The following is an 18,273-nucleotide window of genomic DNA, read 5'->3' as shown; positions in this document are numbered from 1 at the left end:
CAGATACGTGGAAGCTCTAAAGTCAAAGTACTGGCATTATCTTTGCCAAGTTAACCATTGACAGAACCCAGAAGAAGAGAAAAAGACCGGAGTGCTGACCAACTGCACAAAACGTAGGGGAGCCATGATTTGTACGTGAATGTGACTAGCAGCCACGAGTGAGTGAAGTATTCTGTCTGTGTAGAGCTGCATAGCTTGTGCAGTCTAGACAGAGCCATCTCACACTGCTGTATGCATTTAAATCCTCTCGGTGTCATTAGAAAAGGTGTGAGAAGATGTCTAGACATTAGCCACGCTACACCCTTAGCCGCACTACACCCAAGATTCACTCTCATACACAGCCTGTGGAGCCTCCATTAAGTGGGTCAGGGTGGTGGTGAGTCCGGTGACCCTTGACCCTGAGCCCTGGGGTTTGGCCTGATCTGCATACTCACAATGTACCACATACTGTTCCACTTGGCGTCGTTGAAGAAGATGGACTGGGCGGGGCTAGTCTGGGCGGGGCTGGAGAGAGGGCGAGGGGCCGCCTTGTAATCCCTCTTGATCCGCCTCTTCACCACCTGCTGCTGAATCCACTCCACCTAAAGGAGAGGGCATACCATTGGACAGTGAGTAAAAACAATATCAAACAACAAATCGCTGAACAGGAACACAAAGGGATTACGGGCAAGCATGTTTTGAGTGGAAAATGGGAGATGGAGAAATACAAACAAAGTAAAACACTGGCAGACAGACAAGTGTGCACACACACATCACAGATCACACCAAATCTCTCAAACCTAGTAGATTTATTTCACAGAATTCCTTGGCTCATCTCAGAAGTTTGGGAGCATTGGGTAGGATTTTTTTTCTATTTCTAGAAGACAATGGACATGGAAATCTCAAACCTGGCCAGATTAGAGCCCTATACTTGATATGTAGCTACATAACGGACTGCTGCATCTCACCTTTGCACAAGGGTAGTGAAGTAGACACTCATATCAGAGGGAAAAATCAGTCAGTCTCTCCAGAGAGGGGAGAAAAGAGAGCGGAGGGGAGAAAAGAGAGCGGAGGGGAGAAAAGAGAGCGGAGGGGAGAAAAGAGAGCGGAGGGGAGAAAAGAGAGCGGAGGGGAGAAAAGAGAGCGGAGGGGAGAAACAAAATAAAAATTGAGAAAAGAGAGCGGAGGGGAGAAACAAAATAAAAATGGAGAAAAGAGAGCGATGGGGTAGACCAAGAAAAACACAGGCAGAAAGATAGAGGAGGGGGGGGGGGGGGGGTAGAGGACACCTAGGATGTAGTTGTGAAGTCTAAAAAGGAAAGAAACAAAAAAAAATACAAGTGTAACAGTGATGACGGGGCGATCAGACTGGTGCGAAGACAAGACAGCAGGCACAAGTCTCTGCTCATTTTACTCTGTCATTAACATCAGGTTCAAAGTAACTGTTTCCACACCTCACTGAGCTCAGAACAGCAGAGCCATCAGTGTGTGTGTGTCTGTCTCGTTCATGACGAGTGGTAAGCCTTATGCAACGGTCCTCAGACAGTCACCTGGACAGGAGGTCTGACCCCAGCAGCCAGTCATCCATTAGCTCCGCCACTGACTTGAGAGTGCACTAAGAGGGAGAGGAACCGGATCTGAACTCTCTCTTCCTTCAGATGGTGAACTGGACTGGGGGCTTTTGAAATACGACTGCTTCTGCTTTGCCCCTTAAGTGTTTGCAGGTGGCTCTCTATCGCAGTCTCTGCCTCTCTCACTGACTGGGTCAGTATCCAAGGGCAACCAGGATCCAAAAGGGCCAGCCGTACAGCAGGAGTGCCAGTTGAAGTCAGAGGTTTGTAATGCATACTTCCTTCGTTTCTCGCTTCCTTGAAGGGATCACTGATCTGACATGAACGTGTAGGTAGAAGTGATGAGGTCCTTGCCTATCCAAATCTGTTATAAATCAGTGATTACTTTGAGGAAGTCTCGTATTTCTCAGTTGTTAGAGCATGGCGCGTGCAATGCCAGGGTTGTGGGTTCGAAAATGCATCCACTCACTACTGTAAGTCGCTTTGGATAAGAGCGTCTGCTAAATAAAAGCAGATATGTATATATATATGAATGGCTGCATTCATCGAATGGTATATTCCTATTCATTGAGATACAATTCAAGTTGGTATCAATATATGCATCTGGAGCTGAGACCAATCTTGAGGGTCACTGTATTTCTCTCTTCATTCTCTCTAAGTCTAAAAATCATGTTTTTCAGTTCAGTATATATATATTTTTTTCAATGTGGTAAAAGGTCAACAGGGTGAGGTCACACTCAAGGACCTCTTCTCCAAGCCACGGAGACATGCGTGCCAACAGGTAGACCGCACAACGCACACACACACAAACAAGGCGTGCCTGCTACACCCATCGGACTCTCACACAAACACACAGAGATGACTGGCCTTATACAACTAAGCAGAACAATGTGATTAGTTAAATAACCGACTACTCACACTGAGTCCAGAGCACCCGTGATAGAGCCCTGCCCAAAATTAAACTGGCATCAGAATGGACACTGATCCCTGAACAGACAGACTCCCAGCTCAGACTGCAGGGCCAGCTGACATCATTTACACATCTCCTTCCTGTCAACCACTCACACAGAAGAGAAACCAGAGGAAGAAGACAGGCAAAGAGAGAATCTCTCTCTCTCTCTCGTCAATGCCAAACTGCCTCCTGCCCCGAGGGGAGTATTGTGGAATATGTTTCAAGCGAGTATAATACATCTCACGTTGATGACAACTATGCTCAGTGGCGCTATGGTTGGTCGACTTTTTTGTAGCTCGGTGTGCTGAGCTACAATTGTGGACTGTACGCATCATCAGGGCAAGACCAATGCCGGTGTTCTGAGACTAATCAATAATGCAGGCGGGTGTCGATGACCCGTCTGGGGGGCCCACGAACACTGAGGTCGGCGACGGTGACAGGCTTACCTTGGGCTCCATCGAGATGAAGCTGTGGCCACCGCGACTGGACAGCGTCGACCTTTTGATGGTCCTGCTGTGAAAGAAGTGATAGTGGTCCTTCAGGTCGCCAATCTGCCGAGGAAAACATAAGCCATCAGTCTACAGTAAACACACTGGTTGCATCCGAACTGGTGTGAATTAGGTTGTAATTCCAGATGCATTCACGGGTTATGTACCAAGAAGACATCAGGAGGTGGCATCATGAATGTAAATGAGACAGAAATATAAAACATTTATTTATTTGTCCCTTAAGTAAAATAAATAGAGTTAGACGGGAAACACAAAACTCCTAAACAAGACAGAGACTAAGCCCGGCTGGGAGAAAGGGTGGCGGGGGTTTGAGAGCTGGATGACCCTGCTGGTCTACGATACTCCTTTTCAACCTGTCAGAATACATAGTATGGCTTTCATCGTGGATAGAGCACGCGCTGACGCTGACCAGCTGGTAAGTGTCTTCACTGACATTTTCAACCTATCCCTGACCCAGTCTGTAATATCATTATGTTTCAAGCAGACCACCATAGTCCCTGTGCCCAAAGCCAAGGCGACCTGTATAAATTACTATCGCCCCGTAGCACATCTGTAACCATGAAATGCTTTGAAAGGCTGGTCATGGCTCACAACAACAGCATCATCCCAGACACCCTGGACCCACACCGATTCGCATACGACCCCTCAGGGGTGCTTGCTTAGTCCTCTCCTGTACTCCCTGTCCACCCACGACTGCACGGCCGTGCACGACTCCAACAGCCTCGTTAAGTTCGCACATGACACAATGGTGGTAGGCCTGATCACTGATGACACAGCCTATAGGGAGGTCAGAGACCTGGCAGAGTGGTGCCAGGACAACAACCTCTCCCTCAACGTCAGCAAGACAAAGGAGCTGATGGTGGACTACAGGAAACGGAGAGCAGAGCACGCCCCCATTCACATGGACGGGGCTATAGCGGAGCGGGTTGAGAGCTTCCAGTTCCTCAGGGTCTAAGGATCTATCATGGTCTAAAACACACCAACAGAGTGGTAAAGGCACGGCAACACCTCTTCCCCCTCGGGAGGCTGAAAAGGCTTGGCATGGGCCCTCAGATCCTGAAATTTCTACAGCTGCACCATCGAGAGCATCTTGACTGGCTTGGTATGGCAACTGCTTGGCATCCGACCGCAAGGCACTACAGTGGGTAGTGCGTACAGCCGGGCTCTCTGCCACCCAGGAACTCTATACCAGGCGATGTACTGATTATAAGGTTTACTATCCGTCAGTTTTATTCCTAGTTATATTTACATACACAACATGACCATAAGTATACGGACACATGCTCGTTGAACATGTCATTCCAAAAACATGGGCATTAATATGGAGTAGGTTCCTCCCCTTACTGCTATAACAGCCTCCACTCTTCTGGGAAGGCTTTCTACCTGATGTTGGAACATTGCTGCTGGGACTTGCTTCCATTCAGCCACAAGAGCATTAGTGAGATCGGGCACTGATGTTGGGCGATTAGGCCTGGCTCGCATTCAGTGTTCCAATTCATCCCAAAGGTGTTCGATGGGGTTGAGTTCAGGGCTCTTGCAGACCAGTCAAGTTCTTTCACACCAATCTCACCATCCATTTCTGTATGGACCTCGCTTTGTGCACAGGGCATTGTCATGCTGAAACAGGAAAGAGTCTTCCCCAAACTGTTGCCACAAAGTTGGAAGCACAGAATAATCTAGAATGTCATTGTATGCTGTAGCCTTAATATTTCCCTTCACTGGAACTAAGTGGCCTAGCCCAAACCGGACCCCGAGCATTATTCCTCCTCCACCAACCTTTACAGTTGCCCCTATGCATTGGGGCAGGTAGAGTTCTCCAGGCATCCGCCAAACCCAGATTCGTCCATCGGACTGCCAGATGAGGAAGTGTTGATTCATCCCTCCAGAGAACACGTTTCCACTGCTCCAGAGTCCAATGGCGACGAGCTTTACACCACTCTAGCTGATGCTTGGCATTGTGCATGGTGATGTTAGGCTTGTGTGCGGCTGCTTGGCCATGGAAACCCATTTCATGAAGCTCCCGAACAAACAGTTATTGCTCTGGCGTTGCTTCCATAGTGTTGCAACTGAGGACAGACACACGGTTGGACAGGAGGCATCCTATGACGGTGCAACGTTGAAAGTCACTGAGCTCTTCAGTACGGACCATTCTACTGCCAATGATTGTCTATGGAGTGTGCATGGCTGTGTGCTAGATTTGATACACCTATCAGCAACGGGTTTGGCTGAAATAGCAGAATACACTCATTTGAATGACTGTCCACATACTTTTGGTCATGTAGTATATCTACCTATCTCGTATCCCTGCACATCAACTCACTACGGGTACCTAGTGTATAGCGAAGTTATCGTTACTCGTTGCGTATCTATTACGAAGCGTTTAACATTTTCTTGTTTATCCCGATGTTCTTTCTCTCTGCATTGTTGGGAAGGGCCATAAGCATTTCACTGCTAGTCCACACATGTTGTTTACGAAGCATGTGACGAATACAATTCCAAACATTTGATTTGAAATGTGATTTTATCAGGCAGACCCTTATTACTTTGAACCATGAAATACTCGGCAGTAACTGTTGCGTGTGGGGGCACCTGTTATTCCACCGCTGTGGAGCCTAATGACTACACTCCCCCTTCATTCAGTCATTGTCTGTCCCGGTTGTGATAGGCTGATCCCCGCCACACACAACCACAACCACACACACCAGATACTATCCGGGGTTCAAGTTTCAAGTTTTAATCAAGGCACATAAGAATGAAGGTTGCGCGTTCGGGCTGGCCCTGTGGGAGGACTCTCCACTGTGTCCCCGGGCCCGGTGGCTAACCTTGACAATTGAACTTCAATCCGAGTGACGAAACACCACGGTTCAATATCAATATCAAAATACGTTTTATTTATCAAACAAAAACACTAGTGCAGGATTTGATTTTGAAAGTTATTTGAAAAATATATAGAACTTTTTGAGAAGAACCACAAACATACCTGTCCCATATTCTTATAGCCATATTTGCCCGCTATCCGATCAGCGATGTCGTGTCCCCCGTTTATCCGTACAGCCCAATGGTTGGTGTAAATCCGAGCTTTGCACGGGACAGACGTAAAACCGAGCAAGAGCGCCAGGATGCACATCAAGACTATTCTCAAAGCGGCGTTCCAAACCATCTTCCACTACTTTCCCCCCCCCCGGAGCCTCCCGTGTGTCCTCCTTCCGACTAGGCAAACAACCAAACTTCTCTTCTCGCCGCAGGCAGTGCAAGCAAGATTATCGTATAACTGTTCACTCCACATAGACTACACGCAAGGAAAGAAAAAAAACGGAAACCGAAAATGCCTCAAAAGCCCGTTAGACGGTCCTGTTCTGTTTTCTCCGCGTGCATGGAGAGTTTGAAGTTTGCGTATTTCTCCGTAGCAGCAGTGAGGATAATATGGCTGAATCTATGGTCTGAATACAGTGCTCTGGGTTAATTCCTTTCACCCAGAACTCGGATGTTGGTTCTCATTCTCCCTTTACAGTGGCGGAAAAAAAACGAGCGACACTCTGAAGAGTAAGAACGGCTAATGCTGCGTTCGTAACTAAGTGGGAGATGGAAATGTACCAATTGAATTCGTAAAAAACCAGTTGGATACTTTCATGTGTTTTGAACTCGTTGAGAAACGCCGATGGGCTATGGCCAACAAACTGCGTCAACTATGAACTAAAAGTACAACTATCATGCTTATTTACAGTGCTCTGGATTGTAACACATTATATAGTTTAAAAAAATACATATTAATAGATTGCTTTGTATAAATAATGTTTTGTTACGTTTAACTGCCGAAAATGCTGTTATCGAGGTCATTTCCTTAGTAGGTGAGGTCAGCATGTGTGGGAGAAGTCAGCTCAGGGATGATAGACGAGTTTCCCCACTAGTAATTACCAATTGGAGGGCCGTTCAAATGAACGTATTCGAGTCATATGTTGTAAATCCCACTTTCCACTTGGTTACAAATGCAGCATAACCCTTGGTGCTACCAGAGCTCTGCTGGGTCTTAAAGGCACACCAATTAGATCTCATGATGGTCTATCAGATACTGTATCTATGACTGAGAGACAGTATTTGCCCGTTTGAATAGGCCCTCTAAAGGCTATTGTTATTTGCTAAATGCTTGATATGTCAGAATATTGCAGGCGGGGTTAGTGTGATTTGGAACAATGTGACAGACTTTGTTACTTTGTAGGCCTAACTATTTAAATTGTTACAAATGATTTCTGCGCACAAAATAGGGAAAACAACATTTTACACACTGGGCTGGGATTATTAGGCCTATAGCTTAAAAGACAAGATGGAAATGGTGAAAATCCCCAGTGTAGATTGTTATCATGAATATCCCAAGCAAGTAATAACTAATTATTGCTGCCACCTCTCTCATCAGTGTTCCGCTTCGTTAAAGATGTTGCACAGTAGACTACAATCCACCAACATTTGTCACGGTAGTAGGCTAATGGTGTCATTATTGAGGTTGGCGTTATTTGTCGGCCAATTTGAGGCCTACTGATTGCTAGGTTTTTTGTTTTCGTAGCAGTGGCTTGGAGTAACTCCGCAGCAAGCCAGGGACAGTGCACACAGAAAATCTGTGTTCCGCCTCAAACACAAGTAGCAAATCAGCATAATTGCTCTAATTGCAGCCAATTTCTTGGTGAATGGACCCCGCTGTCAAATCTAACAACAAGCGGGGGACAAGAATATCTCACGGTCCTCCAAAATGAGATGAAAGGAACCAAAAACACCCCATGACCGCGAGCATTCAGTGCAGAGACGGACTTGTAATCTAAAGCATTGAAAGGAGAAAAAACAAGCAATGATTTGAGAACGAAATCAACTACCCAGCTCACGACCCCCCCCCCCCCCCCCCCATTCTCTGTGCGGCCTCACTGCTGTGGGGCCAAATCCAGCCCCCTATTTCGGAATGAACCGTGTGAACCCCACAAAACATCTTTGTCGACAGCATCTGAGAGAGCAGTAGCGAGTGACAACAAACATCGGCATTCCTGCGTACATTCCTGCTCGAGTTCATTGAAATGTTCAAGGTCGAGCCTACGTCCACCATTGACGTAGGCTACGTCCACTATTAGCCTATTTTGAACCATCGTGTGACACGGTACTAGTTGAGCTGGATAGAAACATGAAGTATGAGGCAAGAGAGTTATAACAGCCTATATAACCTAAATATATTATCTTCACATAAGGGGGGCTTGGGGGTCTTTAGTTGGGGCCCATTATTGGGCTTTCCCTGTCGGGAATAGGCCTCCACCTGTACAATTTTGAAGATTTTTTTTAAAAGTGCCACCTCAAATATACAAAGTAGGGTGAGGGCCAATCGTATTGCTATGCAGGGGCTATCTATAGCACAACAGATCAAACATTGGTCCTCCTACTACAGCGGCATACAGGGCCAGAGTGAGTCATTCCTGAGAGGCAGTAGCCTCGTACTACCATGACGACCTTGCAAGCTTACGTTCTGTTTCGCTACACAAATTCAGTGATTGATTGGTGACGTGAAACGAGAGTGCAGCAGTGAGGCTGGTAGTGGATCAGACTAGAGAAGCAGAGTCCTGCTGGAAACCAGAAGCATGAGTTAATTACCAAGTGGCCAAGATTATACACATTCATAATGACTGAGACAAATCAGGGATGGAGATAGCGTTTTAATAGAAAGGACTATTAAAACGGTCTGTCTCACGCTACCTCTCTCTCTCTATCCGTATTCTTCTTTCCTCTTGCTTGCACTCTCCTTCCCTACTCTCCCTCTCTCTCTGGGTTGTCTTCCAGAAAGCGAGATTTGACTTTGACCTCTGACCCAAGAGCTGTGTAGACTTCTGTAGTTGAGCACAATGGCACCAGCCACTCACCCTCCCTCGTTTTGTCTCGGAATACGGAGCTCTACATTGTGGGCCACAAGATTCTTCTTTGTTTTGTTGCCCCATTGTATATATATAATATATATACATATATATTGGTGGCTGACTAAAAATGTATTTAGTCAGCCACCAATTGTGCAAGTTCTCCCACTTAAAAAGTAGAGAGGCCTGTAATTTTCATCATAGGTACACTTCAACTAAATTAGAAGAAAAAAATCCAGAAAATCACATTGTGGGATTTTTAATGAATTTATTTGCAAATTATGGTGGAAAATAAGTAAGTATTTGGTCACCTACAAACAAGCAAGATTTCTGGCTCTCACAGACCTGTACCTTCTTCTTTAAGAGGCTCCTCTGTCCTCCACTCGTTACCTGTATTAATGGCACCTGTTTGAACTTGTTATCAGTATAAAAGACACCTGTCCACAACCTCAAACAGTCACACTCCAAACTCCACTATGGCCAAGACCAAAGAGCTGTCAAAGGACACCAGAAACAAAATTGTAGACCTGCACCAGGCTGGGAAGACTGAATCTGCAATAGGTAAGCAGCTTGGTTTGAATAAATCAACTGTAGGAGCAATTATTAGGAAATGGAAGACATACAAGACCACTGATAATCTCCCTCGATCTGGGGCTCCACACAAGATCTCACCCCGTGGGGTCAAAATGATCACAAGAACGGTGAGCAAAAATCCCAGAACCACACGGGGGGGCCTAGTGAATGACCTGCAGAGAGCTGGGACCAAAGTAACCAAGCCTACCATCAGTAACACACTACGCCGCCAGGGACTCAAATCCTGCAGTGCCAGACGTGTCCCCCTGCTTAAGCCAGTACATGTCCAGGCCCGTCTGAAGTTTGCTAGAGAGCATTTGTATGATCCAGAAGAAGATTGGGAGAATGTCATATGGTCAGATGAAACCAAAATATAAAATTTTGGTAAAAACTCAACTCGTCGTGTTTGGAGGGCAAAGAATGCTGAGTTGCATCCAAAGAACACCATACCTACTGTGAAGCATGGGGGTGGAAACATGCTTTGGGGCTGTTTTTCTGCAAGGGGACCAGGACGACTGATCCGTGTAAAGGAAAGAATGAATGGGGCCATGTATCGTGAGATTTTGATTGAAATCCTCCTTACATCAGCAAGTGCATTGAAGATGAAACATGGCTGGGTCTTTCAGCATGATAATGATCCCAAACACACCGCCCGGGCAACGAAGGAGTGGCTTCGTAAGAAGCATTTCAAGGTCCTGGAGTGACCTAGGCAGTCTCCAGATCTCAACCCCATAGAAAATCTTTGGAGGGAGTTGAAAGTCCGTGTTGCCCAGCAACAGCCCCAAAACATCACTGCTCTAGAGATCTGCATGGAGGAATGGGCCAAAATACCAGCAACAGTGTGTGAAAACCTTGTGAAAACTTACAGAAAACGTTTGACCTCTGTCATTGCCAACAAAGGGTTATGTAACAAAGTATTGAGATAAACTTTTGTTATTGACCAAATACTTATTTTCCACCATAATTTGCAAATAAATTCATTAAAAATCCCACAATGTGATTTTTCTGGATTTTCTTTCTCATTTTGTCTGTCATAGTTGAAGTGTACCTATGATGAACATTACAGGCCTCTCTCATCTTTTTAAGCGGGAGAACTTGCACAATTGGTGGCTGACTAAATACTTTTTTGCCCCACTGTATATATGGATACATACAGTACTACCACTTTCTATCATGTAGTTTAGAGAAGTGTCTGCACCTACACATAATTAGGGTACTTGTATATGGTAAGACAATAGTATGGGTCATTCCACGAAATGAGTGTCTTTTGCGTCCATTTAATACTTTAAGTAGAAATTGTGCACCAATATAACATTTTAAGAGTCTGTTATATTCAATGAGGTGCCCTTATTATAGACCACATGGGCTGCGTTTACACAGGCAGCCTAATTCTGATATTTTTTTCACTAATTGGTCTTTTGACCAATCAGATCAGCTCTGAAAAATATCTGATGTGAATAGATCTGATTAGTCAAAAGCCCAATTAGTGTAAAAACATCTGAATTGGGCTGCCTGTGTAAACACAGTCATGGAGAATTCAATAAATCCGTTTTTTAAAGCCCTAGTTATTTCGTTGCTTTGACAGTCAGTTCTGAAGATGATTTATTTCATGTGATTAGTGATTCATTTAAAGACAAAATCTGACAGTGTTACATGAACTGAACTCTTGTTTTAATGTTTTTAATATATATATTTTATACACTGCTCAAAAAAATAAAGGCAACTCTTAAACATCACAATGTAACTCCAAGTCAATTACACTTCTGTGAAATCAAACTGTCCACTTAGGAAGCAACACTGATTGACAATAAATTTCACATGCTGTTGTGCAAATGGAATAGACAACTGGTGGAAATTATAGGCAATTAGCAAGACACCCCCAATAAAGGAGTGGTTCTGCAGGTGGTGACCACAGACCACTTCTCAGTTCCTATGCTTCCTGGCTGATGTTTTGGTCACTTTTGAATGCTGGCGGTGCTTTCACTCTAGTGGTAGCATGAGACGGAGTCTACAACCCACACAAGTGGCTCAGGTAGTGCAGCTCATCCAGGATGGGAAATCAATGCGAGCTGTGGCAAGAAGGTTTGCTGTGTCTGTCAGCGTAGTGTCCAGAGCATGGAGGCGCTACCAGGAGACAGGCCAGTACATCAGGAGACGTGGAGGAGGCCGTAGGAGGGCAACAACCCAGCAGCAGGACAGCTACCTCCGCCTTTGCGCAAGGAGGAGCAGGAGGAGCACTGCCAGAGCCCTGCAAAATGACCAGGCCACAATGTGCATGTGTCTGCTTAAACGGTCAGAAACAGACTCCATGAGGGTGGTATGAGGGCCCGACGTCCACAGGTGGGTGTTGTGCTTAAAGCCCAACACAGTGCAGGACGTTTGGCATTTGCCAGAGAACACCAAGATTGGCAAATTCGCCACTGGTGCCCTGTGCTCTTCACAGATGAAAGCAGGTTCACACTGAGCACGTGACAGACTTGACAGAGTCTGGAGACGCCGTGGAGAACGTTCTGCTGCCTGCAACATCCTCCAGCATGACCGGTTTGGCGGCCATGAGTCATGGTGTGGGGTGGCATTTCTTTGGGGGGCCGCACAGCCCTCCATGTGCTCGCCAGAGGTAGCCTGACTGCCATTAGGTACCGAGATGAGATCCTCAGACCCCTTGTGAGACCATATGCTGGTGCGGTTGGCCCTGGGTTCCTCCTAATGCAAGACAATGCTAGACCTCATGTGGCTGGAGTGTGTCAGCAGTTCCTGCAAGAGGAAGGCATTGATGCTATGGACTGGCCCGCCCGTTCCCCAGACCTGAATCCAATTGAGCACATCTGGGACATCATGTCTCGCTCCATCCACCAACGCCACGTTGCACCACAGACTGTCCAGGAGTTGGCGGATTCTTTAGTCCAGGTCTGGGAGGAGATCCCTCAGGAGACCATCCGCCACCTCATCAGGAGCATGCCCAGGCATTGTAGGGAGGTCATACAGGCACGTGGAGGCTACACATACTACTGAGCCTCATTTTGACTTGTTTTAAGGACATTACATCAAAGTTGGATCAGCCTGTAGTGTGGTTTTCCACTTTAATTTTGAGTGTGACTCCAAATCCAGACCTCCCATGGGTTGATATCTAGGCTGTGTTATTTTAGTGTTCCCTTTATTTTTTTGAGCAGTGTATATATATATATATATATATATATATATATATATTCAATGTTTATTCAAAAATAAACATTGAACATCTAATAGTCAAATCAGTGTAAAAGCAGGTGAGCTGGTTATACTCATTGGCCATTTTCTGGTGGAGAACTGATTGAGCATAACACATCATCCCTGTTACCCATAGATAGACAGGCTAGAAATGTTCCCCCTCCCTGTTGCACACATACAGTGCATTCGGAATGTATTCAGACCCCTTGACTTTTTCCACAGTTTGTTACGTTATAGCCTTATTCGAAAATGGATGAAATTGTTTTTATCCATTTTCTCTGAATGTCTTTGAGTGGCCCAGCCAGAGCCCGGACTTGAACCCAATCAACTGTGCAGCGACGCTCCCTATCCAACCTGACAGAGCTTGTGAGGATCTGCAGAGAAGAATGATAGAAACTCCCCAAATACAGGTGTGCCAAGCATGTAGCATCATACTCAAGAAGACGAGGCTGTAATTGCTGTCAAAGGTGCTTCAACAAAGTACTGAGTAAAGGGTCTGAATACTTATGTAAATAAAGGCATTTCTGTTTTTAATTTTTAATAAATTAGCAAAACATTTCTAAAAACCTGTTTTCACTTTGTCATTATAGGGTATTGTGTGTAGATTGATGAAAAAAAATTATTCATTTTAGAATAAGGCTGAAACGTAACAAAATGTGGGAAAAGTCCAGGGGTCTGAATACTTTCCAAATGCACTGTAAGTATCCATTTCCTTTGTCACAAAGGGATTTATAGCTGATTTAAGATGAAATCATCAATCCTGTCACTATCCTTGTTATCTGTAATCTTTGGGACGTCCCTACCCCACTGAAGTTGAAATGTAAAATGGTTAAGGTAAGGGTTAGTGTTAGGTAAGGGTAAGGGCGGCAGGGTAGCCTAGTGGTTAGAGCGTTGGACTAGTAACCGGAAGGTTGTGAGTTCAAACCCCCGAGCTGACAAGGTACAAAATCTGTCGTTCTGCCCCTGAACAGGCAGTTAACCCACTGTTCCCAGGCCGTCATTGAAAATAAGAATGTGTTCTTAACTGACTTGCCTGGTTAAATAAAGGTAAAAAAAAAAAAAGGGCTGGCGGCGTCCCAGAGATCCCAGATAGCATCAACCACCCTGTTAAAGTGCCTGTAACTATTTGGCACTTCAAAAATATATGAATTCAACATCTTGAGAAGGGAAAACGCATTTTTAATTAAGTTGATGACAATGTTAAAATTGGGTGAAATGAAGTTCTGTTCCACATCTCAAAAGGCACCGGATTGGTGGAATGACCCATATACATTCCATAAGACATTGAGTTATATTCAATGGGTATATCCAACAGCAGGAAATGTTACGTGGTTATAAGATGTTACCTCAAAGGTAATGATACTGTATCTTATAGAAGCTCAGCTTTATCTTTATAATGAGTACAACAGATTAGCAGTAGCATTAGAATCAGCATGTTTAATGTTTCAATTTTGTTGAGCAATTTTAAGTTGACTATGGTGAATATCAGGTGGAAACTCCCTCTATTCATACCAATAATTACACCATTCTAATGCTTTATGACTAGAAGGGTTCAAGTGCACATTTTATTATAAGCGTACAGAATCAGGATCTGGCCTAAAACAGGCACCTAATAGAAGTCCTAATTCCAAGACCACTTTGCGCCCTCCAGTGGAGAACAACCACAAGAAGGTATTTTTGGTAGTCTGGGGTAGGATTCTGCTGTTAAAAGCCCATGAAGTGTACCACCTGTGTATTCTCATCATGAGTGATGCTCCATAGACCTGTGTGTGCTCTTCTCTCTCTCTCATGCCGAGCTGCCATATGGCATGGGAACAAACCACTAGCTGGAAACTACAGTAAGCCTGAATTCAGAAATATTTACACCCTTGACTTTTTCCACATTTTGCTCCAGCCTGAATTTAAAATTGAATTTAAAAAAATTGTCACTGGTCCACACACAATACCCCATAATGTCAAAATGGAATTGTTAAAAAAGAATAAATCAATTAAATGACAAATTAAATACAAATAGAAAGCTGAAATGACTTGAGTCTATACGTATTTAACCCCTTTGTTATGGCAAGCCTAAATAAATTCAGAAGTAAACATTTGCTTAACAAGTAAGGATGTAGAATAAGTTGCATGGACTCACCGTGTGCAATAAGTGTTGAACATGATTTCTGAATGACTACCTCATCTCTGTAACCTACATATACAATTCTCTGTAAGGTTCCTCAGCCAAGTAGTGAATTTCAAACACAGATTCAACCACAAAGACCAGGGAGGTTTTCCAATGCCTCAAAAAGAAGGGCAGTTCTTACACTTTGGATGGGGTATCAATACACCCAGTCACACAAAGATACAGGCATCCTTCCAAACTCAGTTGCCGGAGAGGAAGGAAACCGCTCAGGGATTTCACCATGAGGCCAATGGTGACTTTTAAACAGTTACTGAGTTTAACGGCTGTGATAGGAGAAAACTGAGGATGGATCAACAACATTTAAAAAAAAGGAAGCCTGCACAAAAGGCACTAAAGTGTGTACACACACACACACACACACACACACTGCAAAAAAAGTGCCAAAGCCATTCACTTTCTGTCCTGAATACAAAGTGTTATGTTTGGGGCAAATCAAATACATCACATTACCGAGTACCACTCTCCATATTTTCAAGCATAGTGGTGGCTGCATCAAATCAAATTTTATTGGTTGCATACACATATTTAGCAGATGTTATTGGTCGCATACACATATTTAGCAGATGTTATTGCTGGTGTGGTGAAATACTGTCGCTCCAACAGTGCAGTAATATCTAATAATACATACAAATCTAAAAGTAAAATAATTAAAATGAAGAAAAATAGAAATATTAGGACAAGCAATGTCAGAGTCCGGAGCACATACAGTTGAAGTTGGAAGTTTACATACACTTAGGTTGAAGTCATTAAAACTCGTTTTTCAACCACTCCACACATTTCTTGTTAACAAACTATAGTTTTGGCAAGTCGGTTAGGACATCTACTTTGTGCATGACAAGTGATTTTTTCCAACAATTGTTTACAGACAGATTTCACATATAATTCACTGTATCACAATTTCAGTGGGTCAGAAGTTTACATACACTAAATTGACTGTGCCTATAAGCATTTTGGAAATTTCCAGAAAATGTTATGACTTTAGAAGCTTCTGATAGGCTAATTGACATCATTATAGTCAATTGGAGGTGTACCTGTGGAAGTATTTCAAGGCCTACCTTCAAACTCAGTGCCTCTGTTTGAAATCACGGGAAAATCCAAAGAAATCAGCCAAGACCAAAGAAAAAACAGTTGCAGGCCTCCACAAGTCTGGTTCATCCTTGGGAGCAATTTCCAAACGCCTGAAGGTGCCATGTTCATCCGTACAAACAATAGTACGCAAGTATAAACACCATGGGACCACGCAGACGTCATAAAGCTCAGGAAGGAGAGGCGTTCTGTCTCCTAGAGATGAATGTACTTTGGTGCGAAAAGTGCAAATCAATCCCAGAACAACAGCAAAGGACCTTGTGAAGATGCTGGAGGAAACAGGTACAAAGTATCTATATCCATGGATGGCCGCTCAGCAAGGAAGAAGCCACTGCTCCAAAACCGCCATAAAAAAGCCAAACGCCTGAAGGTACCATGTTCTAAAAGAACATGTCTGAGGTCTTGGCTGATTTCTTTTGATTTTCCCGTGATTTCAAACAAAGAGGCACTGAGTTTGAAGGTAGGCCTTGAAATACATCCACAGGTACACCTCCAATTGACTCAAATTATGTCAATTAGCCTATCAGAAACTTCTAAAGTAATAACATAATTTTCTGGAATTTACCAAGCCGTTTAAAGACACAGTCAACTTAGTGTGTGTAAACTTCTGACCCACTGGAATTGTGATACAGTCAATTATATGTGAAATAATCTGTCTATAAACAATTGTTGGAACAATCACTTGTGTCATGCACAAAGTAGATGTCCTAACAGACTTGCCAAAACTATAGTTTGTTAATTAACAAGAAATTTGTGGAGTGGTTGAAAAATGAGTTTTAATGTCTCCAACCTAAGTGTATGTAAACTTCCTACTTCAACTGTACACACAGTGCATTTGGTAAGTGTTCACTCCCCTGGACTCTTTCCACATTATGTTACAGCCTTATTCTAAAATGGATAAAAAACTTATTTTGTCATCAATCTACACACCATACCCCATAATGACAAAGCGAAATCTGTTTCTTAACAGAAATAATCTTATTTACATAAGTATTCAGACTCGAAATTGAGCTCAGGTGCATCTGGTTTCCATTGATCATCCTTGAGATGTTTCTACAACTTGGGAGTCCACCTGTGGTAAATTCAATTGATTTGACATGACTTAGAAAAGAACACCTATCTATATAGAAGGTCCCACACTTGAGAGTGCATGTCAGAGCAAAAACCAAGCCATGAGGTCGAAGGAATTGTCCGTAGAGCTCTGAGACAGGATTGTGTCGAGGCACAGATCTGGGGAAGGGTACCAAAACATTTCTGCAGCATTGAAGTTCCTCAAGAACAGTGTCCTCCATCATTCTTAAATGGAAGAAGTTTGGAACTACCAAGACTCTTCCTAGAGCTGGTCGCCAGGCCAAACTGAGTGATCGGGGGAGACGGGCCTTGGTCAGGGAGGTGACCAAGAACCCGAAGGTCACTTTGACAGAGCTCCAGAGTTCCTCTGTGGAGATTGGACAACCATCTCTGCAGCACTCCACCAATCAGGCCTTTATGGTATAGTGGCCAGACTGAAGCCACTCCTCAGTAAAAAACACAACTTGGAGCTTGTCAAATGTACCTAAAGTCCTCTCAGACCATGACAAACAAGATTCTCTGGTCTGATGAACCCAAGATTGAACTCTTTGGCCTGAATGCGAAGCATCACGTCTGGAGTAAACCTGGCACCCTCCCCACGGTGAAACATGGTGGTGGCAGCATCATGAGGCTGTGGGTATGTTTTTCAGCGGCAGGGACTGCGAGACTAGTTTAGATCAAGGGAAAGATGAACAGAGCAAAAGCAACAGAGAGATCCATTATGAAAATCTGCTCCAGAGCGCTCAGGACCTCAGGCTGGGGAGAAGGTTCACCTTCCAACAGGAGAACGACCCTAAGCACACAGCCAAGACAACGCAGAAGTGGCTACAGGACGGAGCCCTGACCTGAACACGTATCACCGGAGAGACCTGAAAATAGCTGCGCAGTGACAATCCCCATCCAACCTGACTGAGCTTGAGAGGATCTGCAGAGAATGGGAGAAACTCCCTGAATACAGGTGTGCCAAGAATGTAGCGTCATACCCAAGACTGTAATCGTTGCCAAAGGTGCTTCAACAAAATTCTGAGTAAAGGGTCTGTCTAAACACTTACGTAAATGTGATGTTTAAGTTTTTATTTTATACATTTGCAAACATAACAAAAAAAAATATATATATTTGTCATTGTGGGGTATTGTGTGTAGATTAATGAAGACATTTTTCACAAATAATTTTAGAATAAGGCTGTAATTTTCAATGTGGAAAAAGTCAAGTGGTCTGAAACAGTGCATTCTGAAAATGATATATATATATGAGATGTATAGA

At 44.1% G+C, this 18,273-nt stretch overlaps 1 protein-coding gene across 1 annotated transcript in view; it reads right to left on the bottom strand.

The window, feature by feature from the left end:
* Positions 1–6,590, bottom strand: part of LOC109895683 (proprotein convertase subtilisin/kexin type 5-like) — a 42,055-nt gene extending 35,465 nt beyond the window's left edge. The window contains exons 1-3 of the mRNA XM_020489579.2: positions 5,992–6,590; positions 2,949–3,053; positions 435–581 (exon numbers count right to left, since the gene is read on the bottom strand). Coding sequence (XP_020345168.1) covers positions 435–581; positions 2,949–3,053; positions 5,992–6,171 — 432 coding nt within the window. The 5' untranslated portion in view covers positions 6,172–6,590. The remainder of the gene's footprint in view (positions 1–434; positions 582–2,948; positions 3,054–5,991) is intronic.
* Positions 6,591–18,273: the final 11,683 nt, after the last annotated feature.

This window comes from Oncorhynchus kisutch, linkage group LG8, assembly GCF_002021735.2.
Source record: "Oncorhynchus kisutch isolate 150728-3 linkage group LG8, Okis_V2, whole genome shotgun sequence".
NCBI lineage: Eukaryota > Metazoa > Chordata > Actinopteri > Salmoniformes > Salmonidae > Oncorhynchus > Oncorhynchus kisutch.
Note: the sequence above shows the minus strand (reverse complement) of the source record. Positions and strands in the feature narration are given on the sequence as shown.